General features: G+C 40.7%; 1 protein-coding gene across 1 annotated transcript in view; it reads left to right on the forward strand.

Annotated features, from left to right (window-relative positions):
• The window catches only part of IARS1 (isoleucyl-tRNA synthetase 1), a 92,179-nt gene that overhangs the window by 42,741 nt on the left and 23,315 nt on the right, over positions 1 to 26,123 (forward strand). Inside the window, exons 15-24 of the mRNA XM_066326914.1 lie at positions 2,586 to 2,712; positions 7,398 to 7,471; positions 8,324 to 8,518; positions 12,681 to 12,767; positions 13,423 to 13,506; positions 16,854 to 17,001; positions 19,710 to 19,830; positions 23,738 to 23,829; positions 24,163 to 24,240; positions 24,631 to 24,752. Coding sequence (XP_066183011.1) covers positions 2,586 to 2,712; positions 7,398 to 7,471; positions 8,324 to 8,518; positions 12,681 to 12,767; positions 13,423 to 13,506; positions 16,854 to 17,001; positions 19,710 to 19,830; positions 23,738 to 23,829; positions 24,163 to 24,240; positions 24,631 to 24,752 — 1,128 coding nt within the window. The remainder of the gene's footprint in view (positions 1 to 2,585; positions 2,713 to 7,397; positions 7,472 to 8,323; positions 8,519 to 12,680; positions 12,768 to 13,422; positions 13,507 to 16,853; positions 17,002 to 19,709; positions 19,831 to 23,737; positions 23,830 to 24,162; positions 24,241 to 24,630; positions 24,753 to 26,123) is intronic.

Below are 26,123 nucleotides of genomic sequence, written 5' to 3' on the forward strand. Positions count from 1 at the left end.
ATCTAAGAGTAGGACTAAAAGAAACTGAAAAACTCTGTAAGAACACCAACCTGGAATTGGTGTAAAGATCAGGCGTTTGTAACAACATCATTGAGAGCCTAATCAAATATTTAAGTAGAAGGTGCCTCTGATTTAATTTTTTTTCCCTTGTGATATGTAGGTAAGTGTTAAACTGAGATACCTGGAGCTAAATCTAGTGAGAATAAGTAAAAGAAATGGGCTCCAGACTTGAAGGGCTGTGCCTGGCATGGCTCTTAGCTTGATCCCAGCTGGGGGCTGTCTGTGCCCTTGGGCAGCACCCATGGGGCAGCGTCTCTGCAGTGGTAAAACCCAAGTGCTTTAAGTAACACTTCGTTTGAGTGATGGGCGCAGAATGTGGGTGAGATACAGGCTTTTTAAATTTGATTTGATGGCTGTGCCAGTGTTATTCCTGCCTTGTACCTCTGAAGAGCCGTAGATCACTGTTTTAAATGTGGTTCGTAGGAGATTAAGTAGTTTGTGTTTTATGTTCCACTGAAAACTGGCAGCAGGGTCAGACAATTTTACCAGAAGAGGTAAATTATATGCTTTCATAGCTCAGAGAGAGAGGTCACACCACATACATTTTTGTGGTTAAAGTCCACTTTGGGGATAAAATTAATTTTTCATGCGTGTTTTGAGGAAGCAGAGTTGAAATTCTTAGCATTTTAATGTCATTGGGGGATTGTCTCAGCCTCTAGCTATGTTAAATGGGACTAATAATTTCAGCTAATCAGTGTCTAACAACTTCTGAAAAATGGAAACTAGTTTAGGAGTGATGTAAAGAGAAGTTTTCCACATTAGTGGAATGTTGGGCAAATGCTAATGAACTTTGTACAGTTTCCACTTATGTTTGGAGAGGGTCTCCTAAGGTCAGCACAGAAAGTTCATAGTAATGAGTCCCATGCTGAACCAAATTGGGAAAGCCTGTATATGTTTCTAAATTTCAAAGCAGGCCTTCAGATGTCATGTGAAACATGAGTCACTGAATTTGTTTAAAATTTTTTATATTAGATTTTTGTTCGAAAAGTGTTATGGAAGACAACTTTGCAGCTGAAAGTAACTCAGGAAATAGTGAGAGAAGCTGTGGAACTTCAGGCTGATATTTAGTGAGGCTTTTAAGGGTAGTTTTTATCCACTTGAGACAACATTGGCATCAAGAAGCCTTTAGATCTCCACATGGCTTCATCATGGATAAAACTTTTAAAAGAGAGTGGCTTTTATTTTCATTATTTTCATTGTTTTGTTCAGACTTACTTCATGAATCTCCTGCTTCTGGGCCAAATCCTACCTCAGTGTGTCATGTGAATCCATTCTTTTAATATTTCTTCTAAAGGAACCGAACCTTTCATCTTTGTTACTCTTGGGACTGATGTGTGATTAAAAATCTTCAAAAAGACATACTTGACAAGGGGACCAGGAGCTAGAAAAGGTGTAATGGACCCTGTGTGCCTTGTAGTTTGGCTGCTCCCCCTTTGGGAACTGTGGCTCTCCTAATACAGCTCAGACTTTGGGAAGGGCCTGTCTAGTTAGACTGGAAAAACAAACCCAGCAAAACTTGCCAAGCCTTGCTCAAAGCTCAGTTCCAGAGCTGCTTATTCACAGCTTCTGTGTGTCTGACATTCTTTAAGGTTGCTCTTTCTGCGCGTTTCATTTGAATTTGGTCTTTTTAAATGCACCTTTAGGCATGAAGGGAGCATATTGTTGACTGTGAAACCCATTGCTTTCCTTCATCTGCACAAAATCATTGGATAAATAGTTAATTAATTGTTTACATCCTGGGAGAAAATGGTTCTAATGGTTCTGATCAAACCACCGGTCCACCTTGCAGGGCAAAGGGTTCTGGGGTTAACCTTTGAGCTCCAAGACACTCTCATACAATAGAAGTTTGTCTTTAACGTCCTTCAGTGCCCATTAGTGTTCAAAATGAGGTTTTAGCAAGGATTGATAGGGTTCTATGGTTGGGGGGGGCGTGTTTTGTTTCTTAATTGGGTAATTCAAAGTGAGATGGTAAATAGCTTGGAAAGGATTTTTTTTGTATGATTTGTCAACCTGAGTAGTGTGCATGTAGCTGGATGCCCACACATAATCCAAGGTGCCTTTTAATGCTATTGCTCCAGGCTTTTCAATCATGGGAATTGCATTCAACCCCAAAATGAGTGGCTGTTCCTTTTTCTGTATGTGAGTGAAGCAGTAGTGCTGTGATCACCCTTAGCCATAATCCACCACTCTTGGACTGTCCTGAGGACTTTGGCCATTGGTTCATCCCTAACGAATCTATTTCATGTTGCACATGTGTTCCTGAGAGTTACTTTACAGTAAAATAAATCTGGTGGTTTTCACTTCTGCAGTTTACATGGGGGTCAGAAGAAGGCAATGTTGTGTCTTTTGGCAGCACTTCCATAGGCCTTACAGCAGCCAGTGTGGTATAACATGAGTGTGCTCCAAGTCAATCAGTGCTGAGATGAGCTTCTTTGGTGGATAAAATCAAATACAACCAATTCTTACTAGCTTTCTTTTAAGTGGAACGTCGTGACACGTGAATACTTTGGTGTTTTTTGTGGCAGGGTTCCGGATTTCGTGCGGGAGAAGCGCTTTGGGAACTGGCTGAAGGACGCCCGGGACTGGGCCATCTCTCGGAACCGCTACTGGGGCACCCCCATCCCTCTGTGGGTCAGCGAGGATTTGGAAGAGGTGAGTGAGGAGAATGAGAGATTCCAGCTGCCCAGAGCCCTGCCTGTACATATGGTTTGCTTATTTTGGTGTATCTTTGGCTGCTGCAGCCTGAAGTCCTATTTCCATGTTTTAACAGCCTATCTGTGTAACTCATATATATGTGTATAATAGGTGATAGATCTGTGCATATTTATGGGTGCATTTGTGTGCCTCTACAGGTTTTCTTTGCTTTTGCTTGAGAAATGCAAGCAATTTTTCTTGGTTTTTACATTTAAATTAATCTTGTCTTTCCCATAAGAATTTGCAGTGATGGCAAATCTAAAGGAAATAATAAATGCAGTGAGAAAATGCAAGGAGGAGATTTTGTTGTAAAAAGACTCCTTTAAGTCTGCTTTTGAAATTCTGGTGGTTGGTTACTTGAAGCCAAATGAGTTGCTGAAGGCATAAAAACAAGTCCACCACAGCAGAACAGTGAAGATACACGTTTGTAGTGCCATAAATGTGAATGTAGCAGACTGTAAAAATACCAGTCTAGTGGAATGATGAAAATGTATAGTGGTAGTGCTAGAAATGAGCTTTGTCAAGGTAAAAGGTACCCTGCATTGGTAGCATAATGCAGAGGGTACGAGTGAACACTTCACAGAATTTTGATGGTTTTAAAACTCTTTCTGAAGGTAAAGTGGGTTTGGGTTTTTTGTGTGGTGTTTTCACTCTTTATTTCAGTATTTTTTTCTTGCATTGGGTTATTTCCATTAGACACACATGATAAGCCTTCCTCATGCTGGAAGTAGGAAATGATAATCAGTGTCAGGATGTCCAGGGAAGGTAAATACTGTTGGCAGCATCTCAAGACTTTATTTTTATCTCTCTTGATTTGAAAAAGTTTTGCTCTTCATTTTAGACCTGAAAGACCTCGAGTAGGAAAACATCTGCTGGAGAAGTATTTTATGATCTTAAACTTGCCATCGCTTAGATGTGCACCATAAAGCATTTTTTATTTCCTCATCACTGGAAATCTTGGTCGGCAGGGAGATACTGGGAGAGGGAGGGAGCTACTCCTGCAATTAGGATTTAAGTATCCAAGAAAGCCTTGGCATTTGGATTCTATTTGTGCTGTGTGTTTGTAAATTACTGACAAACCAAGTGCTTCTGTCTCCCATATAACAGTTCAAGCTGAGTTTGAAGACTGACGATTCATACACACTTTTTTTCACATTCATCCAACATTTCTAAGTCCCTTGTTTGATATAACAATTTTTTTTTTAGGTAATAAAAAGGCTTTCAGTGTTGTGCCTGGGTATTTCACTCTACCACTGAAATAGATTGTGTAAAGGTTTCATTACTTCCACTCCTTGCCTCTAATAATATTTCATATTCTGTCCCGTCTCTCCATATCTGTATTCCTGTGTGTACTGATTTTTTGCTTTTCTGTGTTTGATTTGTTAGTTTTTAATAACAAAATGATGTCTAACTTGGAAGATTGACCTTTCCTTTGAAACAAGCTGCAAATATTCCTCAGGGCTTGGTGTTCTGAATAATGATGGAAATACCAACACATCTATTATTTCTGTCCATAGATGTTACACATTTGTGTTTGCTCCAGAGTTTGAATATTGTGCTTTAGTAGCTGAGTACAGCATTTGAACCGAGCTAAATTTCAAGTTAGGATTTTTTTCAAAATATTCCCTCTTTTTGTGTGTGTGAGATACAGCTTGAAAAACAAATAATGCTGGAACTGATGTGGAACTTAAAGCCTAGGTGACATCTGCTCTCCCAGTAATGAGATTCTCTCAGAATTCCCTGACTCCAGTGTTACTGCAGCCTGGTGCTGTGTGGGATTGCACAGCAGCCTCTTCATGTCTTGCTCTCAGAAGAACACTTTGTTGCATACAATTATGCTTTGCATGTTAAATCCTGGAGAAGTAATAACAATTCCTTATTTAATATACAGGAAGGTGAATTAATTGGTATTAAAGTGAATTTTATTACAGATCAATAACTGGTTTTGCACAGTTTTATTTTAGTTTTCTTTTAGCATAATTATCAGGTAGAGACACATAATGGGAGTTAAATTCTGAAGCTGGTATTTATTGCCACATTTTTGCAGACAGTTTATCATTTTAAGCTTTCAAATTTCAACAGTTTCCTCAGTGGAGGAGCACATCTCATTTGGATTAGACAATAAAATTTTTCAATATAACACCCAAGTTGGTACAGCAGATATGGGCTCATTTTGTAGGACTTGCATACAAATTATAGTGTTCACTATTCAGTGATGTTGTGGGGGTTCCCTGATTATTTCCTGCCCTGGGCTGGTGCCTTCAGCCTTGCCCAGCAGAATGAGATGGCTCTGGCTCTGCTTTCCTCAGGGTGAGGGAACCTCTCCAGGTGCATTTCTGGGCTGCTTTGAGGCTGCATTAAGGCTGCTTCTGGCTGACTGTAGCACTCCTTTCTTCTATTTAATATTCATGAGACGCTCTCTGGAGATCTCAGACCATTTTGCTGCCCCTGTGTGAGCTCCTTACTCCTCAGTTGTGGTACTGAACAGAGCTGAAATGGCCACCCCACAAAACCAAACATTTGTATTTAGCAGGGGCTGCAGGGCTGTGCCTCAGGAGCGTTGGGATGCAGGAATGCTGCTGGATTGACGTGGATCATCCTGGACCTAATGTTCATTTTGTTAGCAGGGTGAACCTGGGCCTGTGGTTTCCCATTAGGTGTTGGGAGTGCTGGCACAGCTTCTCTTGCAGTCTCTGCTGCTGTTCAGGGTTGGTGGAGCTGGTTTTGTAGTGGATTAGGACCATGAAATGGAGGAGGAGCAAAGGCCTGGTAGGTAGAAGGCTGAAGCTGCTGGAGCAGCCGTGGCTCCTGAAGGGATGTGCCCAGAGCAGGAGTTTTAACTGGAGAACATCAGCCTGTGGTCCTTGCAGGAACGAGTGGGTGCGGCCTAATGAGGGATGCAATTTGATTAGCATCTGTTTGCTGCTTTCCCCTCTTCCATTTCAGTATCTAATGAGCTCCCGTTGGAACAGAGGAGCTCTTTCCTTCTGCCTTGGACAGAAACAGGCTTATTCAGTGGGGGAGAACTATGTTACTCTGAGGGTTAGTGGATTTTTCATGTGATCTTGAGTTTATTTCTTCCATGAATGATTTCTGGGTGGAGTTCTGCATCAGTATTCAGAATTTTGCTTCAGCATTGAAGTACTTGTTCAAAAAGCACCAAATAATGAGCAGCTTTTCTCCCAGAGCTTAGTGTGAAAGTATATTCAAATACAAAGGTTACTGGAGGTGAAGTAATTGGTGTATCCAAGGGCATTTTTTTACCCATTTCTCTATTGATACCTTTTCTTCCTGCTCTCTTTAGCCTGTGTGTTTACTTAGGAGGCCACATGCATGAAGAACAGATCTGGGTTAAAAATAGTTTGTTGATGAAGATGTATTTTTACCTGGGATCAATCCCCTGGCATAGTTTGTGTGCATTCTGCAGGCTGTTGTACCTGGCTGGTGGAATCACTGTCCTGCCTTGCTTCCTACAGAGGAAAAAAAAAAAGAAGATAATCAATGAAAACATTACATTTCCAAAGTACTTTAACAATAGAAGATGGTGATTAGTAATACAGATCAGCACTTTAATCAGACTGGGAAAATCATGTCTTAAAACACAAATCAGACTGAGTTTCTGTTTTCTCTGTAATTCATGGCATTTTTTTGGAATTAAATACACCAAAACCTTTCAGTTAGTCAAAATTTCTCTGTGTATACATATACATATGTTTAAAACTAGCTATAGGAATTGAGCAATACTCTTGATTTTTTTGCGCCTTAAGAGCAACATACAAGGTTATTTAAGGTGAAAAATGTCTGGCTTATTTACAACTTCTTTATGGTGGTACTTCTGACTCCTTCCCTGTCAGAACTGTCAACCCCTGGGGTTCTTCCAGGGCAATTCTAAATGGGAAGGATGGTGTGTGGGACAGCATCTCCAAAATGCAGGGCTCTACTGCAGCTTGTGGCTCATGAGTCCTGCCAGATGAGAGAGGCCACAGGGCTCTGGGAGGGCTCAGTTTGAGTAAAACCTCAAGCAAAGAAAGCTTTGCTTTTCTGCTTTCTCATACTGTTCTTCAGAGTCATTGTTTCATTATGTCAGTGGAAGTCTGGTGTGGAAATCTGCATTTCTCTTAATAGTGTGTTGATGCAACAAAACCAAGAAAAATCTTTCTTAGCAACCCCTTTGAAAGCTGTGACGCTTTTTTCACTTTAAATAAAAAGCCTTTAACATGAACAGTTCAGGCTACCTGGGATGAAACACTTATGGATAATGAGCAGCTTATTTTAGGGGAGGAGCCTGGGATCTGAAACTCCTATTTGTGTAAAAGTCAGTCATTCAATTTTCAGAGGTTTTTGGTCGTGTCTGGTTTGGAGAAGCCTCACCCCCGCACGCCAAATCCCACATTTTTTGATAATCTGCCAAGATGCTGCTGCTTCCAAGTCTCCAGTTCTTCTAACATGAACTGTATTAACAAGGCACTGGTCTCTAACATCATTTGAGAAAGGAGACCCTTGTACGAATTTTTTATTGCTTTTTCAGCTCTATCAACTACTGCTGGTCTCCTGTCTGATAATAAAAAAAATAATAATAAAAAAAAAAAAAAATAGCTGCTATGTGCAAATAACTGGCTAAATTTCTTGAATTTCTCCTCCAGGTGGTATGTGTTGGTTCAATGGCAGAACTGGAGGAGCTGTCTGGAGTGAAAGTCACAGATCTCCATCGAGAAAGGTGGGTCACAGATACTCTTCAGTGGGTATTAGAAATAGATAAGCAGGCATAAAAAAAACTTGGGTTTTTTTTCCCCAAATCCTGAGAAACAGATTTAGGGAATAGAAAAGTTGTAACAGTACTCGTGATTAACACATATAAATTTTCTTTTCTTCACGTTAAACACGTGATGAACACTGTTATTATAAGAATTACGGAGATTATCAAATGAAATGCTTTGAAGGACCTTTTTGAAGGCTCATTAAAATGTACTTGGCCCTGGTGAGGCCACACTTCAAGTGCTGTGTCCAGTTCTGGCCCCTCAGTTTAGAAAGGACATTGAGACACTTGAGCCCATCCAGAGGAGGCCATGAGGCTGGTGAGGGGCTGGGAACACAAACCCTGTGTGGAATGACTGAGGGAGCTGGGGGTGTTCAGCCTGGAGAAAAGGAGACTCAGAGGTGACCTTGTCACTCCCTACAGCTCTCTGAAAGGTGGCTGTGCTCAGGTGGGGCTGGTCTCTTTGTCCAGGCAGCAACAGACAGAACCAGAGGACACAGCCTTGAGCTGTGCCAAGTAGAGGTTGGATATCAGGAAAAAAAAAGGTTTTTTACAGAAAGGGTGATTAAGTACTGGAATGGTCTGCCCAGGGAGGAGGTGGAGTCACCATCCTTGGGTGTGTTTAAAGCAGACTGGATGTGGCACTTGGTGCCATGGTTTAGTTGAGGGCTGGGTTGGACTCCATGATCTTGCAGGTCTCTTCCAACGCAGTGATGCAGTGAAAGCCAGAAGTGCTGTCATGCCAATACAGCATCATGCCATGCACTTGTCGTGACTGGGCTCTGTTTGGGCTGCTGGTCTCTGTCCCCACAGCATTGACCATCTGACCATCCCGTCGCGCTGCGGGAAGGGCTCCCTGCGCCGCGTGCCCGAGGTGTTTGACTGCTGGTTTGAGAGCGGCAGCATGCCCTACGCCCAGGTGCACTACCCCTTTGAGAACAGGAGGGAGCTCGAGGACGCCTTCCCTGCCGACTTCATCGCTGAGGGCATTGACCAGACACGAGGATGGTAATTTTCTGCCGTTTATTATGCCAGGTTATCACCCTGTGTGTAACACTTCCACGCGTTACTATCTACTTGAATAATGAATATATTTATTTAGCAGCATTGTAGCCAGATGCCAAAACTCCTCTCCTTTGGCCCCTTTGTTCTGCTTAAGTACCTATAAGTACCCAGTAGTTAGTTTCCTAGCAACTTATGGGAAAAGTTCTATAAGTAAAAAAGAAACAAATCTAACCCCCAACAATTTAATAATGCATTTACTTCAATACTTTCATATCTTTAATGCTGTACAGATAATTTGACTGTGTCTGTACAGAAAAGTGCATAAATAGTTTTTTAAGGTAAAGCACAAGGTAGTCTAAAGCTTGGTGACAGAAAAGTTGTTGTAGAAATACAGTTATTAGCAAGAGAACTTCCCAGCTTTTATGGAAGACATCGTTAGGTAATGGAGCATATCTTTGGCCTGGTGAGGAAAAATCTCAGTAGCTGAATGATCACAGAACTTGAGTTATCTACTAGAGACAGAGCTGCAGTTGAGTCAGTTGAAATGGGAAGTCAGTGTGTTGAGGATTTCAAGCCAACGTATAGCCTGGTGATTTTTACCCCAAGATTAAATTTGAATTTTGAGCTTATGTGAGTGCAGAAAAAAATTAAACCTTATGTTGCTAAGATTGTATAGTTTACAAAATAACCCAAAGTTTTTAGCTGTAAATTACATATGCTTCTTTCACTCTGGATAAATCCTTTTCAGTCACTGGTGAAAAATTTTCTCTGATTTTCTGTGGTTAAAGTTCTCATACATACTTGTATGCTTACCTACAGTTTTAGTTTTAGCATTTTTAAGTGTGTAGTCCATGTCTGAAGTTTGAGGTTAACTGTAAAACTTGACAGATTAAGATGAATTTTTGTGTTTTCTGGACTTGACAGTGTCCAAGCAGAACTTTTCCATCCAGTAACTTGAGGTATTAGAGCTAAATAAATTCCTCTGGAATACAGTGGGCACTTCCCTTTGCCCACTCCTCTACTCCCCCAACAAACCAAGCAACCAAAGTAGGCAGGATGCCAAATACAACTGAATTTCATTATTGGAGTGAAATGTCTTCACTTTTCAACCCCTTAACTGTGATGCAAAAAATTATCTAATACCTCAGTATACAATCAAATACTGTTAGGTAGCAAAAGGAGAATTAAAAACTTAATTTTCCCTCTTTATTCTTTTTCTCTGGAAAAAAAAATTAGGAAACAGTGCTTTTTTTCTTTTTTCAATGGAAGAACTCAGGATGGAGACATTTGGTGTGAGCCCTCAGACTTGTGTGCCATGTTCAGGGTGCCAGAGGAAGCTTTCCCTTTTCAGTCTGGGGCAGATTGCTTCTTGTTCTTAACATCAGCATCAGAGTTTCTGAGAGTCTTATCCCGATCCAGGTGTGTTTCACCTGTTTGTGGTGGGAAAGCAAAACACCTGCCTCAATTCCTGCGGCTCCCACCTTCCCCAGGTTGTTAATGAGCTGGGGCTTTGCTGCTAGCAAGTGTTGGGTAATTTGGAGTAGAGCACTTCTGATGTGTGAGAGACAGAACGAATTAAGATACGAGGTCGAAGAGAACAAGGAGCAGGTGAGTTCTGAACCGTTGAGAGCACAGGATGTGATTTGTATTTGGCACATCCTGTACAAAGTGTGAAGATTGAGAATGGAGATTGGTTTTGTGTCAGCTCAGAGACTACAGCTGCTGTGAAATGAGGCCTGGGAGGTGGGGAGAGGCTCAGGAGGTGCAGGTCTGGTGGCTTCTGGTTCACTCCACAGAAGAGAAGAAAAAAGTCAAGGGAGACAAGGGGAAAATTATTGTGACAAAGGTGATTGTCCAGGAAAATGATATTTTTGATGACTTTTTGCATGGATAGAGAATCAGCTGAATGAAATTTGTTAAAGCCACAGGACAAAAAACTTAGAGTAGCTGGGTTGCAGCACTGGCAGTCCAGGCAGAGTGGCAGGAAAGGCTCTGCCTTTGTATAGGGAAATGTTGCAGGATTTATGGTCATGGTCAGAATGTGGTCGCCCACATGGAATTCACAGCTGGAGGCTTTGGCATGAACCACAGGGTCATGAATTTACCCACAGATGTTCAAGAGAAAAAGGAGGTTTTCTCCTAGTGGAAAGGACAGCAAAGGAATAAAATTCTGTCCCTGTTGAGCTTTTTCACTGTTGTTTGACTGGCAGCTGTTTATCTGCAAGGACGTACCTAGAAACAGTCTGAGATTTGGTGAATGGAAGGTGAAGCAGCAGAGAGACTGAGGAGGTTTTTAGGAAACAAATGTGTCTGTGGACAAGATACTTCAAGGTGCAGAAAGAAATTGCTTTAAAGTATTCAGTGAATGAGGTGAATTTTAAAAGCACAACCTGAGGAAGAATCAGAAGAGTTCTGTCAGAATATGTGGATCACAGGTTTTCAGAGACAGTCTTGTAGCTGTCATCAACTAAGGCACCTCATGCTGAGGCTCTTTGGGTCTGACAATTTGAACATAAAATTAGAGATGCATTTTTTGGTTGCATTTTTCAGCGCCCACAGTCTGCCTGTACAGTTTTCCTAATGCAGGGAATTAGGAATTCCCAAACAGTATTGAAGTCTCTCCTAGTTGGTTCTGCTTTGAGCTTTTTTACCTGCAGATTCAGGTGCTCTAATATGAGAATTTGTGACTGGTTTGCAGAAACTGTTGGGAGTTTGTCAATGAGGAACTTTTTAGTAAGTACAGAGGAAAAATTTCTGTGTTTGTCATGGCATTTCAGCCCTGCAGGCTTGAGGTGTCAATTACCTGAGTAAATAGTCAGATATTTGTGTTTAGGGGTTTTCTTAAGAAGGTTAAAAATCAAGACAGGGATTTTGAATGCAAATGTTTGTGTGCAGATGGAGGAGTAATGGTTAAAATTAATTAAATTAATCTGCAGTTTAATAAAGAGAATTTGTATCCTGCAGTGTGAGTTGAGGTGATTTTGAGAGTTAGTGATTTTGAGCTTGTCTGAGATAAGCATCAGAGTTGTCATGGAAGTCGCTCTGCAGTGGACCCTCCAGTGTCAGAATAATGCTTTTTACAATTACAGGCTGCTTTTTGATAAAAACAACTTGGGAACATTCAGATGGATTTCCCTCCCCACCCCCAAAGTGTTTCTCCACTAAGTCTTCATGCAAATACATAGTACTGAGACATAACCTCCTGTGCCTTATTACAGCTTTTTTATAATGACCTTCTCTTTGAAGGTTGCTAAGCAGTTGTCAGTGTGATGCCTGTTTTGAGCCAAGAAAGCTGTGGCCCACCCTCCAGTTACTTTCTTAAAAGTAATTACCAACAGTGCAGTTCCAGCAGCTCACACATCCCTCCTTTGGTGAAGGCTCTGGCTCCTGAGCGTGAAATTATCACATCATCCTGCACTTCTACTTAATTTCCCAGATATAATCATATATCAGCCTGTGAACAACAGGTGTCTGTGGTTGCTTCACCACTGATTTCTAAAGTGTCCCAGTTTATAGAGTGACTGTAAACACATCAGATAGAATGGGGAGGAACCACTGCTGCCTGCCCTTTGTTGTAGGAACGTTCTCTTATTTCCTAGGGATGGTTGATTTAAGCAGGCAGCCACAACCTCCTTCCGATCAAACCTTTGGCAGGATTGGAAGGAGGCTTCCCCCATTTTTGATAACTTGCTTTTATACTTTTATACTATGTTCCATTGTCTGTCAGGCTGAAGAATACACAATTAACACACAAAAGTGTCCTGGTCCCGAGTGCTCTGTTTGATCTTGATTGATCCCATGCTCACAGATTTGCAGTAAGCAAATGGAAAACTTTTTTAGGGGCAGATTTCCCTTTTTTGCTTCAAAGAGGAAAAATGCTGCAGTTTTCTTCCTCATGATCTTCCTAATGCTTCCTATTAGAATTTTTCTGCCTTCCTGGAGTGGTAGATCCCAGCTGAGCAAACAACATGATGTGCTTCAAATAGGAAGATCTACTTTCAATAAGCCTCTCTTCTGACTCTGTGCCACATAAATGTTTCCCAGACTTAAAAATTATCTTTGCTGGAGGAAAGCAGCATAATGAAACATTCATTTTGTAGTGAAGACATGCAGGCTTTAGCTTGGTGTATTTATAAAGTCTCATTTATGTTGTCTCTTGTTTCAGGTTCTACACTTTGCTGGTGCTGTCCACTGCTCTTTTTGGGAGGCCTCCTTTCAAGAATGTCATTGTGAATGGCCTTGTCCTTGCCAGGTTGGTGTCAATCAGCTCCTTCCTGAGCAGATTTTTAGTCAAAGAATGTTTCAGATAAGACCTGCAAATTGTAAAAGGAATGTGAAATGGCCTTTGGAGCTGTTAAGACTTGCCAGGGTGATATCAGTGGTGCAGGAGATAAGAGGCATCTGAGAGTGAGAGGCTCACACATCCCAGCATCTGCTGCACTGGGTTCTTTGCAGCAGGATTAGTCCTGCCTAGAGAGAGAAAATGAGTAACAAGAATAGGAAAGAAATTCTACCTGTTATACAGAGTAAAGGGGATGATAATTGTAGTTTTAGATGTTATTTAAAGTCAGTTATATTTGTTTCCACGTTATTTTCAAGTGAAGCTTTGCCAATGGGCTGGAGGGATTGATTCAAAACAAGTGCATCTTTCCTCAGCTTGGGTAGGAAGGTGGATTTCCTGCTTATACTTGTAATTTGGGGGGCCTCTTGGGTTGGGTTTTGGTTTTTCCAGTTGTTTTTGTAGGTTCAACTGTCCTACAGAAACAGTGTGATAATCTGTAATTATGTCTGTGCCACTAGGAACGTACTAGTACAGAAAATTGAGCTGGATTTGAAGGGCCTTTTTTTCTTTATCCATGTATTACAAGAGTTCTGGGAATTGATGCCTACTCTCTGCTATTTTCTAGTGATGGCCAAAAAATGAGCAAAAGGAAGAAGAATTATCCCGATCCGATGCACATTGTGAACAGTTACGGAGCTGATGCACTCAGGTGGGATTTCTTTGGTGGATGTTCAGTGGGATGTGTTGGCTCCCTGCTCACACCAAGAGGCTGCTTGGGGGTTTTGACAATTAGCAGCTGGAAGAAAGTTAATTTTAGAAGCTTTTTGACCACTGTGACAGAAGTAGCTGCAGGAGTGGATGACTCCAAAGAAGTGGCAGTGGATGCAGTGCCTATCTGCCTGCCTAAAGCCCAAGGGGTCTGCTCTTCCAGCACTGATGGTCTGAGTTGAGCCAGTGAAAATGTGAATAAAATCTTTGATAACAACATTACAAGGTCACTGTTGAATCATTGGCTTAGAGAAGGGTCTGTGCATAATGCACAAAACGTTTGTTTCCAGTTTGCACTATGCATTTTCTAGAGGGAAGGTGTTTTGTTTTTGTGGATGCAAGTACGTAATTTGCACCTAATAGTAGTGGCATCAGAAGAACAGAAGTAGAGCAGCCTAATATATGTAGATAAATTGTCCTGGTCAAACAAAGATTAAACACAGTTCAAGTGGTTCATTAAAATTACAGGAACATCTAAAGTAATTACACAGTCACTTGGTACTTTGACTTAGTGCACTGGCTACATGCATCAAGTGGTACCTTGAGATAAAGGTACATAAAAGACATTTTAGTAACTGCAGCAATGCACTACTTGGGCATTTCTCTAGAGCCCTGTAATTCTTGTGTATATAAGAAACCCTTCAACTCTCACACAGTGTGTGAGAGCTACACACAGAACTGCTGGGCTGAATGGAAGCTGAATGTTTATTTGGGGAAGATGGTTGTTGCTTTTAGCTAATTTAAAAGAATCAATGTGCAGTTCTAATTGTTTCAAGCTTTAGCATTTAAAAGACCTCCTACACATTTACAGTGGAGAGTTGGGTAGAGTTCCTAAATTTAATCGAGGTTGCTCTTTACAGGTAAACAAGATGTGTTAGCAGGGTAGCACTGAGTTGGTAGCTGCATTAATAAGAGTGAAAAGGGTTGGAGTTACTCATGGTGGAGATTTTTAAATCACAGGTGATGTGTCTGTTAAAAAAAAAAAACACACACCAAAAAGTGCCTTTTTTATAAACAAACCAAAAAAAAATGCAAACACCAGAAGTTACACTTCCATTATTCATGGGTTTGGTTAGGGTTTTTTTTTTTAATTTCTAAGAAGCTAATTCATTCTTCTGCCAGTGTACTCATTCTTTAATGTCACATTTATTTATACCTACACCCACACAGAGAGTAAAAAGCATTGCAGCCTGGGCTCATTTCTGGAAGGAGCTTTGTAATTCAGTTCTCTGCCTTTTCTGAGCTGCTTGATGTTCTCTGTTTATAGCAAAAGCTACAACTGAAGTTTTTTTCCTTGGCACTGTTTCCCTGCAGAGTTACTTTAGCTTTTGCAGTACCCAAATAGATATGTATTTTCTAACTCCAGCTTCGAAGTATTCTCAGCAGTAGCTTGATAAATAGATCAGTGGAAAATATAGATACAGGTTGGTGAAATTAATATGGAATTGAGTAGAAAGTGCAAACAGCAGAAATAACAGCACAGTAAATTTAACAGCCCAACTGAAAGCTTCATGAAATTAGAATCCTGAGGGAAATCTGTAAGAAGGGCCAAGGCAGTTACATTTCAGTGTTGTTGGGACCTGGGCTGGAGAGCTGTCCAAGCTGAGCTATGTCAGAAGGAATTTGCTGGTCATGGTATTTCAGGCCTTTGCTTTCCTCTGTTCTGGGGTGAGGATTGCTGTTAGAAGTGAGGAGTTACAGCCTCCTTGCAGCCTGGTCTTGAAAAGCAGAAGAAATAATGCAACAAGCTGCTGGTTTAGAGGGGTGAAGGGGAGATTACTTACTTCATTGTCATGCATTGTCAGTAAGCTCAGTAATGCTTGATCTGAGGAAGGGTTCACTTTCTGCCCTGTGGGTAACTGAATGGGTGTAACTAAACTGATGGAACTCTTGTTTTCTTGTGTGCCTTATTTCTCTTTTCATAGAATAAATGTGTCTTTGAATTGGAGTATTTGAGGGAATTGCTCTTCTTTTAACATTTACATATTGTAAGGTAGGGTAGGGCTGCTTTATTACAACAAACATAAAAACCCCCAAAAACAATACTACAGCACCACCAAACTGTGGCACATAAATAATTGTGATAGAAGGAGGGTGTGGTTTAAGGATAGACTTAAATTCTAGTTTCATTTAAGACTTAGTAGTTCATTGCCATTAATTGTTCTGTACTTCTGTAAATTTCTAATTTGAATTCAGGTACGAATTCACTTGGGTGATCTTTGGGGTCCATTCCCACCCAAGCCATTCTATGAATCTGTGTTAAAAAATGTTGTGGGTTTTTTTTTTTTTTAAATCCATACTGAAAAAGCCCATTTCTGTACTGCATTGCTGTCTGTTTATTTTGGCAGCTCTATTTTTATCTATTAGTTTTAATGCAGGAAGCCCTCTCTCCTGAAGAATTTATGATCTGGTATTCTTGAGTGTGCTGTGTCAAAGCCCATTAAGATTTTAAAGCCTCCTAAAGGAACTGTCTGTAAAGTTATACTAGTTTAGAATCATGATTTAAAAAGTTTAAAGATGTGAGAAAATGGGTTAATAAATTTGAATTGAAAAATGCCACAGTCCTTAAAACAAGAAAATGTTTGGTTTTCATATTTGGAAAATTAAATGAAGTACATCTAAACCAGGTTTGTGTTCAAGCTGTTTTGATACCTGAGTAAGGCCTGGCTTCTCTTTGAGTTAACTTGGTAGATTCCAGTTTATTTCTGAGGACAGAATGTTTATTTGGGAAAGAAGGTGGGATAAAGCACAAAGTTGGTTTTTTTTAAACTCAGAGACAGCTTCTTTTCTGTCCCTTGTATAAATAGTTGGTCTCACTTGGATGCTCTGCTTTGGTCCCTGAGACCTGCTCTGGAGCTGAGGCACATTTGTATTGTATTATATTCTTCCCTTTTGGAGCTGTTTTTCTTGAAAACGTTGATTTCTGCTCTTGCCCTTGGATTTGTCTGCTTTGTTCTGCTCCTTAGTTCTGCTGAAGCTTTTCTTAATTGAAGAGATGAACAAGATTGAGTAGAAAGATACTTGGGCAATGGTTAAGGAATTGAAAATATTACTAAAACAATAGTTGCCATCCTAAAGATGAACCATGCAGCCTCTGCTTGTTTTATACCGTGATGGCATCTGAGCATGTGCTAGCACTTCAGTTAACTTCTAGAGTAAAAAAGAAAACTTCAATTCAAATTTTGTATTTTCTGCATGAGAAAAAGTCCTGTAGCAGTTACTTGTAAATGGTTTTATGTTCAGTTTGTGCAGTTTTAAGCTTTGAAGTCTTGTGCTCTTATTTTGCAGGTTGTACCTGATCAATTCTCCCGTGGTGAGAGCAGAAAACCTGAGGTTTAAGGAGGAGGGAGTAAGGGATATCCTGAAGGATGTGTTCCTGCCCTGGTACAACGCCTATCGCTTCCTGGTGCAGAACGTTCAGATCCTGCAGCACAAGGTGCACACCTGGGAGGGCTCAGGGCAAGGGATTTTCTGCTTCTGCAGGGTTACAGGGAGTCAGCACTGTAGGGAAATTCAGATTGCAAGGGAGGTCTGGATTCTGGAGGTCATCTTATCTTTACTTCCTTGGTCTAAGTTTGATCAGGTTTTATATTATACTTGCTCTTAATTTGTTATTTGCTGTTTGCCCCATGCTTTATAAAGTTGTAATCACCTGCATCTTTCTCTTCTTGACCAAGTTTATTAATAGAAAGGAGATGAGGAAGGTAGGGGACTGCCAAAACAGGACAGTTCTTGTTTCTCGGATTACAGTGCTGTTGAGTTTCTTTTATTTCACATCAGTGGCATGCTGCTGCATTCAGACTTGTGAAATTGGAGGTCCAGACCTGGTGTTTGTGGGATCAGGACACACTGAGCAGTCCTGCTGCTCCTCATACCCTGGTAGCACCAGTTAAAGCCTCTTGTGCTGGAAGGGATCCTTCTGAGATCTCCCTGCTAAACCTGGCTGGGTTTTCCAGAGCAGTTCCCACTGATCCTGCCTTAGTGCTGCTGCTTTTTCTTTGCTCCTCCTCTCTGTGGTGTGGTCAGCACAGCTCCAGTGCAGGAGGATCTGTCCCTCAGGCTCTGTGACTTGGGTGCAGGTTCCTCTGCACTGACATCAGTGCTCAGCACCACACACACCGAATATGAGCAGAGCTGCAAATCAGTCAGGAAAGTTATTTTCAGTAGTGGCTGCTGTGACAGTTTCTTGAGTTAACTCATTTACAGGAACTTTAATTATGAATCTGCATTAAAATACTTAACTTGGGAATACTCAGTCCTGAATACATTATCCACAGCAAGGAGATGATTTTCTGTAACATGACAGTAATTTTTTTACAAGTTCTATTTAAATGCAACTTAGAAAAAAGATTCAGAAATGGAATGGAAAGAAAGGCAAATCACAAAAGCAATAATGCTTTAGACTTGTAGGTTACATTTGAAGTCTACTGAAAATGCTGGATGAGTGACAGGAGTTTCTACACTTCCAGTGTGAAAGCAAGATTAAAATTTCTTTCTTATCGTAATTTTTCATTAAAATTGGAGATTTGATATGTATATTGTATAGCTTCGGTTGAAACCAATTTTAATCTTTTGGATTAAATTAATGATAGCAGGTTTAATGCAGACTTTGAGGAGGGAGTGGGAGCTAAATGAAAATTCCAAGCCTTGTACTGCATGTGCAGTTGCAGTGGCAGCCTGGTCACTGTGGAGAGCTGTCATGTGAATCAGTAAAGACAGGTGAATTCAGAGATCAGTTCAGTAAACAGCTGACTTAAACAATTGGGTTTATCTGGTTTAGCAACCTCTTTGGGGAGGAAAATTTGCTAACTCCAGATCCCAATATTTAAGAAGTCTTTTTTTGTTTTTTTAGGATCCCTAAACAGCATTCTTCAGACAAACTTAGATGTTCCCCCCAAAACACACTTGTTTATCCTGAGTGACCTTTGAGTTGTCTAAAGTGACTTTTTTGCTGTGATCCCATTAAATCTTGGAATGTTAGCTCAACTGGGGTTGGAAGGTCTCAGTGGAAAATCCAGGTGCTTAAGGAGATAGGTTTGGTAATTCAGTAGATGGATTTTTTCTTTCTAAACAGCAAAATCCTTCCTATGCACCATATTAGGTAAAAGAATGAGCTATTGGAGGTGATAATGCTTAAATTAGATTTCATGCACAGGTTTAAGCAACTTCTTCTTTGTGTTCTGCTTCCTGCAAGAGAGAAAGTAAATCCTAGTGTCCTGGATCAGGTATAATAGTGATTTCATGCTTATTGTAATTCCCTCTTTAATTGTAGTTGGTTAATGACTGCTGACCTCACACTGGGATTGCTTTTCTTCTGCATTTCTTTCCTGTGAATCTTCTCCTTTGTGCTGTGAAAGTGGATCCGTAGTATCTGGGCTGAATAATCCAAACAATTTTTCCTCTGGACTCTGAGTGAAGAGAAAGTCTAAAGGCTTTTAAAACCAGCTGTTAAATACTGTTTGTAAATTAAAAAAAAAAGTAAAACCTTTTTCCAACCTGTTGCATGAATGTGGGAAAGATTCAGAGCAGGCACAGACATGATCTTGCTTGCAGGGCCCTGCAGAACCAGCAGAGTGATGCCATTTCTCAGATGGCTGCTAACATCAGTGCTCCAGAAAGCAGCAGAAATGCCCTGTGTGCATGTTGGATGATAGAAATTCCACCTGTTTTTTCTGGTTTTGCTACATTCATCTGTGTTTTAATATGTTGAAACTGTCACGTGTTCTTAAAAAAATAATGGACTTGTTTCTAGGCCTGATGGTCTGCTTAGTAAATGAGAAATGCCTCCTTAGAAGTTCCTCCTGGATGAAGGAGCTGTGTAAATTCAGGGATCCAGCCCTGTCTGTGGAGGCTGGGGCTCACCCTGCACACAGGGGAAGGATTGGTCCTGCTTTTTATCTGCTCTAACAGGCCCAAATCAGCAGCCTCCTTTGGAGATAAAGGTTGTGGTGAGGCAGCAGTGGGAGACAGGTTCTCCAGAGCTCCTGCTCTTACCTACCTGTGTCTGAATTTAATGTTTGCTGGTAGGAAACTAGTGTAACTCAGGGAAAATGCCAAAGTAATGGTGGCTGACGGGTAGTTGGTTATAGAGCTTTGATTATATACCCTGATGACTTGGAAATGTGCTTTGTGTTTTGATGATAGGATGAGGGGAGAGAATTCCTTTACAATGAGAGCACAGTTAAGGAGAGCAATAACATCATGGATAAATGGATTCTTTCTTTCACCCAGTCCCTCATCCAGTTCTTCAAAGCTGAAATGGCAGGTATGCATTTTTGCTCGGGGGGTCTGGGGGTGTTTGGTGTTTGATTGCAGAACTTGACTTTCCGTGCAGAAATTCCCAAATTCCATGAAAGACTTTGATAAAAGGAAGGAAATCTTTAACCAGCTGCCATAATCCACGGGCTGCTTCTTTCATGGGTGTTAAGTCAGATTTTGCTATGCTTGTTCATGAGGTTTCAAAAAGTGATGAGGCTTTTTTTGTCACTGCTAATCCTGTGAGCTCAGTGATGGAGCCTGTTGCTGTAACAACGTCTGCTGCAGTACTTGGAGCAATTAATAATATTATAATAGTCACTGAAAGACAGCGGTGAAAAGGAAGCCAAATAGAATTTGGAGAAGCTCTAAAAAAAGGGATAAAATGGGCAGTGCTCAAGTCAGCTGAGTAAAAGAATTTTGAGAGGTATATGAGCACTGGCAATAAATTCTTCCCTGATACAGTTCCACAGAGAGGGTTTCTTTGGAATCATGCTGTGGGAGTGTGTGCAGCAGAATGGATAGTATTAAGAGAGCTGTAAGAAGATATTGTCCAGGTTGGTTTTTTTCCTCTATTTTGTTTTTTTCATCATCCCATACCTCTGGATGCTCACAGTACATTGGGACACTTAATTGCAAAGAGGAGATGCTGTAAGAACCCCTTGAAGTAGTTGATAAATTTGCAGGTAAAGTCACCGTGGGATTTGAAGAGGTTTTGATGCATTTGAGGACACTGGAAGCCCAGATATTGCACAGAAGGTGGCTTTGGCCATTTTTACTCCTGTTCATGAATAAACAAATAAGCCCCTCAATGCCTGGGATCTTAAGTTGCCCTCAGAAGAATTTTTAGAAGTTTTGGGCTTGGGAAGGAAGGTGTTAAGTGGGATGACAGATAATAAAGCAATAGCTAAAGGGCAGTTGTGAGTTCATGAGGACACAGGACAATCCTGCACTGCAGTCATCTCTTGCTTTCCCCCTCTGAGTGATGTGATAGTCACTCTCACCAAGACCAGGCCAGTTTATCTTGCTGTGATAGGTAAACCGAAGCATTTGATACAAGCAGTGTTCATGCAAGCTCATCTAAAAACATTTCATTAAATAAAGAAAGAATCCTCAAGCTACCCAACCTAGCAGTATGAGAAAAGCTGGCTCTCACTGATGAAAATGGGGCTTCTTCCTGCAAGTTATCCTTGAAATTTGATGGTGCTTTGTGTCGAGTTTCATGTGTTGCCAAGCAGAAATAAGCAGAGCCTATGCAAGTTTGTGCTGCATGTAAAGAGGAAAATACTCTGACGGACAGCAGAAAATTCATTTGTGAGTTTGTGAACCTGGGATTTTGGATCAGTGCATGGTTTAAACAGAAATATTTGTAGCAAGGTGAATAGAGGGCTAGAAACTTGAATTATCTGCTCTGGATTTCTGAGAGGAAGATGAAGCTGACAAAAAGGGATGTGTCAGTGACCATCTTTACAAAGTGAGAAGATCCTTCTAAGCAGGAGAAGAGAGTTGCTGTTGGCAAATGACAGTGTCAGGACTTCCAAGGCACTAGTGTTGGTATGCAATGCTGTTGTCTTGTGTTAGATGAAGATAACATCATGTGCTTATCAAATGAGTGGCAGTCTCATTTGGAGGGGATTAATAAACAGATTTTTTTCAATTTATTTTTCTGCATAAACTCTGGATTCAGTCAGGCAGATCTTAATGAGAGATCTTAATGCAGTGAATTTGTGTATACTATGACATGACACTCTAATCTCTTTCACAAACCTGTTTTGGGTTTGGTTGTTGGGGTTTTTTTTTTTTGTGTGTGTGTGTGTGTTTTTTGTTGTTTTTGTTTTGGGTTTTTTTTGGAGAGGTTTTTTTTGGTTTTTTTTTTTGGTTTTTTTTGGTTTTTTGGGTTTTTTTTTTTGTTTTGGGTTTTTTTTGGAGAGTTTTTTTGTTGTTGTTTTTTTGTTTTGGGTTTTTTTTGTTTTGTTTTGTTTTTTTGTTTTTTGAAAAGATTTTCTGCTTCATATGACTTCAAGTAGGAAAAACGTCAGGAAGAGACAAGAGAGGATCATAATGGTGACTGATACTGTCTAATGCTCAATAAAGGAGATAATAAAAATATTAATTCCTGCATCTGGAGGTCATAGTATGTAAGAACACACAGGTTTGAAACGGGCAGTGCTGAGGAGACCCCACTGACCAGGGAGATGCTGCAGCTGGGCTCTCCTTCTTCCATTTCATTCAGTTTCTTTCAGAGTGGAGCTGAATTTTACACCCATCTATGTCTGGAAAAATGTTTCCATTGAGTCCAACTTAGGGTAATTCTGCCCCAGTTTCTGCTGGCACTTGGAGAGGTGGTAGTGTAAGCCCAAGTGGGATCAGTGTGGGATTGACCTCACCTGAAGGGGCTCAACCTGTGCCCTCTCCAGCTCTGGGGTGCTTGAGAGAGCCTGGAAAAACTGCAGAGATGGGGTACAGCTCTGCTGGTCCTGCATGGGGACAGTTTGCCTTCCAGGATGGTGTGCAGCTGCAGAAGAGGAGGCCCAGCCCCATTGGCAATATTCATGGAAAATGGCACAAGTTACATTGTGTTGAAACCTGGTGTGTTTCAAGGGTGTGTTAAAATTCTGTACTAAAAATCAAAAAGCCTTATGAGGCTTTTATTTTCTACTAAAGTGCCCAATACAAGCACTTACTTTAGTAAAACATCTTTTCTCCTGATAACTGAAATGAAGTGTGAAGTATCTCCATGTACATCCATGTCTTTTTCCCGAGTCACAAAAAAGCAGATTTCACAAATTGGTTACAGCTATTGGGAACAGAAAGGCATTTTTCCAGGCTAATACTGTATTTCTTGTTAAAGATACACTGTCCCTGAAGGGTGGGATTTTTGATTATTTTAAAATTTGTTTATAATGGGTCTCCTAATAACTAATGCATAGCTAGAGGAAAGGTTAGGATTTTTTAAAGAATACAAATTTCCTAGTAAATAATGTCTTCCCCACCACAGTGTGAATCTTCTGGGTGTTTTGTTTTTATGTTTAAATCCGAATTCTCTGCCTTTAAAAACACTTCTGCTTTATAAAACACAGTGAAAAGTGTGGTGGAGCTTTTAAAGCCATGATCCATTTACTCAATAGTTGCTTGATTAATGAAACTGCTTCAGAATGGAGCTCAAGAAGCTCTTGGCTTTTAAAGAAGTTAAATGCAAGTTTTTCCTTAGCAAATTGAGTCCTGTGTAAGGTCCATCCCCCTTATCCCCCTGGTCTCCTCAGGAGCAGCTGAAATTTGTTTCCCTGTTGCGTAGTGATGTCGGTGATGACCTTGGTGCTGGCAGCTTTCCATGATTTCAGAACATGAAAATGCAGCTCTGTGTCTTACCTCATCAGCCTTGCTGCTACTTCACATTTTAGCTTACCCTGTTTCCTAGAAAAATAGTGGAGAACTGTAATTAATTTGGATAGGCTTGGTTGAGGTAGGTGTCTCATTTTGAATCTGCTGAGCTAAAGGAGGAAGTGTTGGCAGTAATTAAGAAAATTTTATTTTCTGGTTGGGCAGTAATTTCTGTTCAACTTGCAGTGCCTTGGCTGTGTTTGCAGCATGTGCAAATGGAGGATTTGCCCAATCCCCTGCCATTAATAGTCTCTTATCCACTATCCTCTTTATCAGTCACATAAAAGCATAAGGCTCCTGTAATGTCTGTCTGTGTGGGATTAGGGAAGCAATTTAGGAGGGGGGAACGTGTTTGTCTTAAACATGAGAATGATGTTGTGCATATTCAAAACGCAGTTTGAAAATGCTCAATATTTAGTCACTTTTTGGAGCTTTCTGCTGTGTTTTAACACCAAGACTGCAAATGCTGATGTGGTTTCTAAGTGAGGGGCTGGCAGAGGGCAGACTTGACCTGCAGGAACCATTTTCCCTTGCAGCTTACAGGCTGTACACGGTGGTGCCTCGGCTGGTGAAGTTTGTGGATGTTCTGACCAACTGGTACGTCCGAATGAACCGCAGGAGGCTCAAGGTAGGGATCAGCTGCTGCATTGGCAACAAAGGCCTGGCACTCCCTGCTAATGGGATTTATGGCAGCTCCACACAGGATCTTGGCTTTAAATGCTATCACTTTGTGCCGGGGAGCGGCACAAAATTTTACTGTTTTCAGTCCTCTCTGCTTTGTAGGAAAAACCAACCAAAATGCCCAATATAATGCTTTTGCACTTGCTCAGTGGAATTGACCAGAGTTGATACAGTCCGGAAAACAAGTGTGTTGTATTAACAAAGGAAACTTTTGAAGCCTGTTTAAGTGCGTTTCCTGATCCTAAAATCACTTTTTTTTCTTGGTGAATTCTTCATTCAGGGTGAGAATGGGACTGAGGATTGCATTATGGCCTTGGAAACTTTGTTTAGTGTCTTGTTCTCCATGTGCAGACTCATGGTAAGGGAATTAATTACACCCCACTCTCTATAAAACCTTAAAGCAGTTAATGTAAAAGCATCTTTGTGTAGCACAGTTCATTTTCCATCCTTCCCTTTTATATGCTTATCTGCCCCATAGTAGTAAAAGAAAGGCCTGTATCACCTGATTGATAAGGACACATTATAATTTCTTCCCTGATGCCCAAAAATAACATTTCAATATCAACCAGGAGGTAAATAAGTAGTATGAATTCCATTATTTATTTCAGTCTGCATTTTCAATAACATCCCAGTTGCAGACACTGTGTAAGCATTGTTTTTGCTGAACTGTCCTTATGTAATTCATGTATTACTGATTTGTAATGTACAAGCAATAAAGGAAAGCTGGTGATTGAATGCAACATTGCAGGCACCATATACTCCATTTATCACTGAGCTGATGTACCAGAATCTGAAAACACTCATTGATCCAGCCTCAGTCCAGGAGAAGAACACTGAGAGCATCCACTACCTCATGCTTCCCCAAGTCAGGTAAGAGGCAGCTCTGAGATGGCAAAATTGAGGTTTGGTTGGTTGGTGGAGGATTTTTGTTCATTTTGGGGTTTTGGGGGTCTTTTGGTTTTTTGGTGTTTTTTTTTTTTTTTTTTTTTTTTTTTTTTACAGAACAGTGCTCTCTCACTTGTGTTTAAAACTGTATAACAAGAACCCAAACTGCTTTAATAATGTAAATATTCCTTAGTTTCTGAAAAAACATTAGGATGCTAGTGATCATGTTATTTTCTATGAGTGCAGAATGTTTATATTTTGATTAAGATCTGATGAATTTTAGTCTCTTTGCTGTAGGAGAACATTTGCCTTGCAGTACACTTCACACTCCACCCTCAATTTTAGCTGGGAATTTTCCCTCCATATTTAGGCAGTAGAAATGTGTTGGCTTAAAGGACTGAAGATAGGAAGGAAAGCAATTAGGAGGAATGTATGTTCCCAATTCATATTTTCTTATGGTTTTCTTTTGCTCCTCAAACTGTGTGTTGGCTCAAAGCTGTAGTGCTTAACTGTGAAAGGCCCTAAAGGATCAGAGATCACTGGTATTGCAGTGGATTAAGTTCCTGCATTTAGTTCCTGCAGCACTGTCTATGCTCTGGGTATCTGAAAATAAGAGAAAAAACTTCCCTTCAGCATTGCAGCTCAGTGTCCTCAAGGACAGGGGACCTGACCTTGATACTTCCCAGTTTAAAAATTTAAACCTTCTCTAATGGTGTATCTTTTTATGGCTGCTGCATGCTTTGAGGAGAGCGTATGGTCTTTGTGAGAGCTTTAATAGTCAGAGTTACTGCAACAGGGGGCTGGAGATTGACATAATGATGGTGCTGATTTTCTGTTCCCTGGGCAAGTGCTGTGAAGAATATGTAATCAAGGAATGCAACCCTCATCAGGGAGCTGCCAGGAATAGGTTTGGGCTCCTGTAGAAGGGAGTCAGGGAAGGATGGGGAGTTGTTTGCAGGGACTCAGTTCAAGGCATGGGCTTAGCACAAGCATTTAAAACTGGCTAGTCACTCTTCACTGCAGCTACTGCTGAATTGCTGCTGCATCATGCAAATGTGAGGTGCATTTGAGGCTTGCATCACTTTTCTCTGTATTGCATTTTGTTTGGGTTTTTGTCTGTTACTAGTTTGTGGGATTTATTGGATCCCCTGAGTATCAGTTGTTCCCTTGTCCCATGGAAAAAAAAGCCTTTTCAAATCCAGAGTATTGTTGGAGTTTCACCTGGAGTTGCAAAGCACATCGCTGCATTTATTTGAAGGTTTTCTGATACAGCATAAGGACAATATTGTCAATTAATAGGAAGAGAGATTTTTGGATGCAGTTACAGAAAACACCACTTTACCAGTACGGTGAGTG

Source organism: Sylvia atricapilla, chromosome 11 (assembly GCF_009819655.1).
Source record: "Sylvia atricapilla isolate bSylAtr1 chromosome 11, bSylAtr1.pri, whole genome shotgun sequence".
Taxonomy (NCBI): Eukaryota; Metazoa; Chordata; class Aves; order Passeriformes; family Sylviidae; genus Sylvia; species Sylvia atricapilla.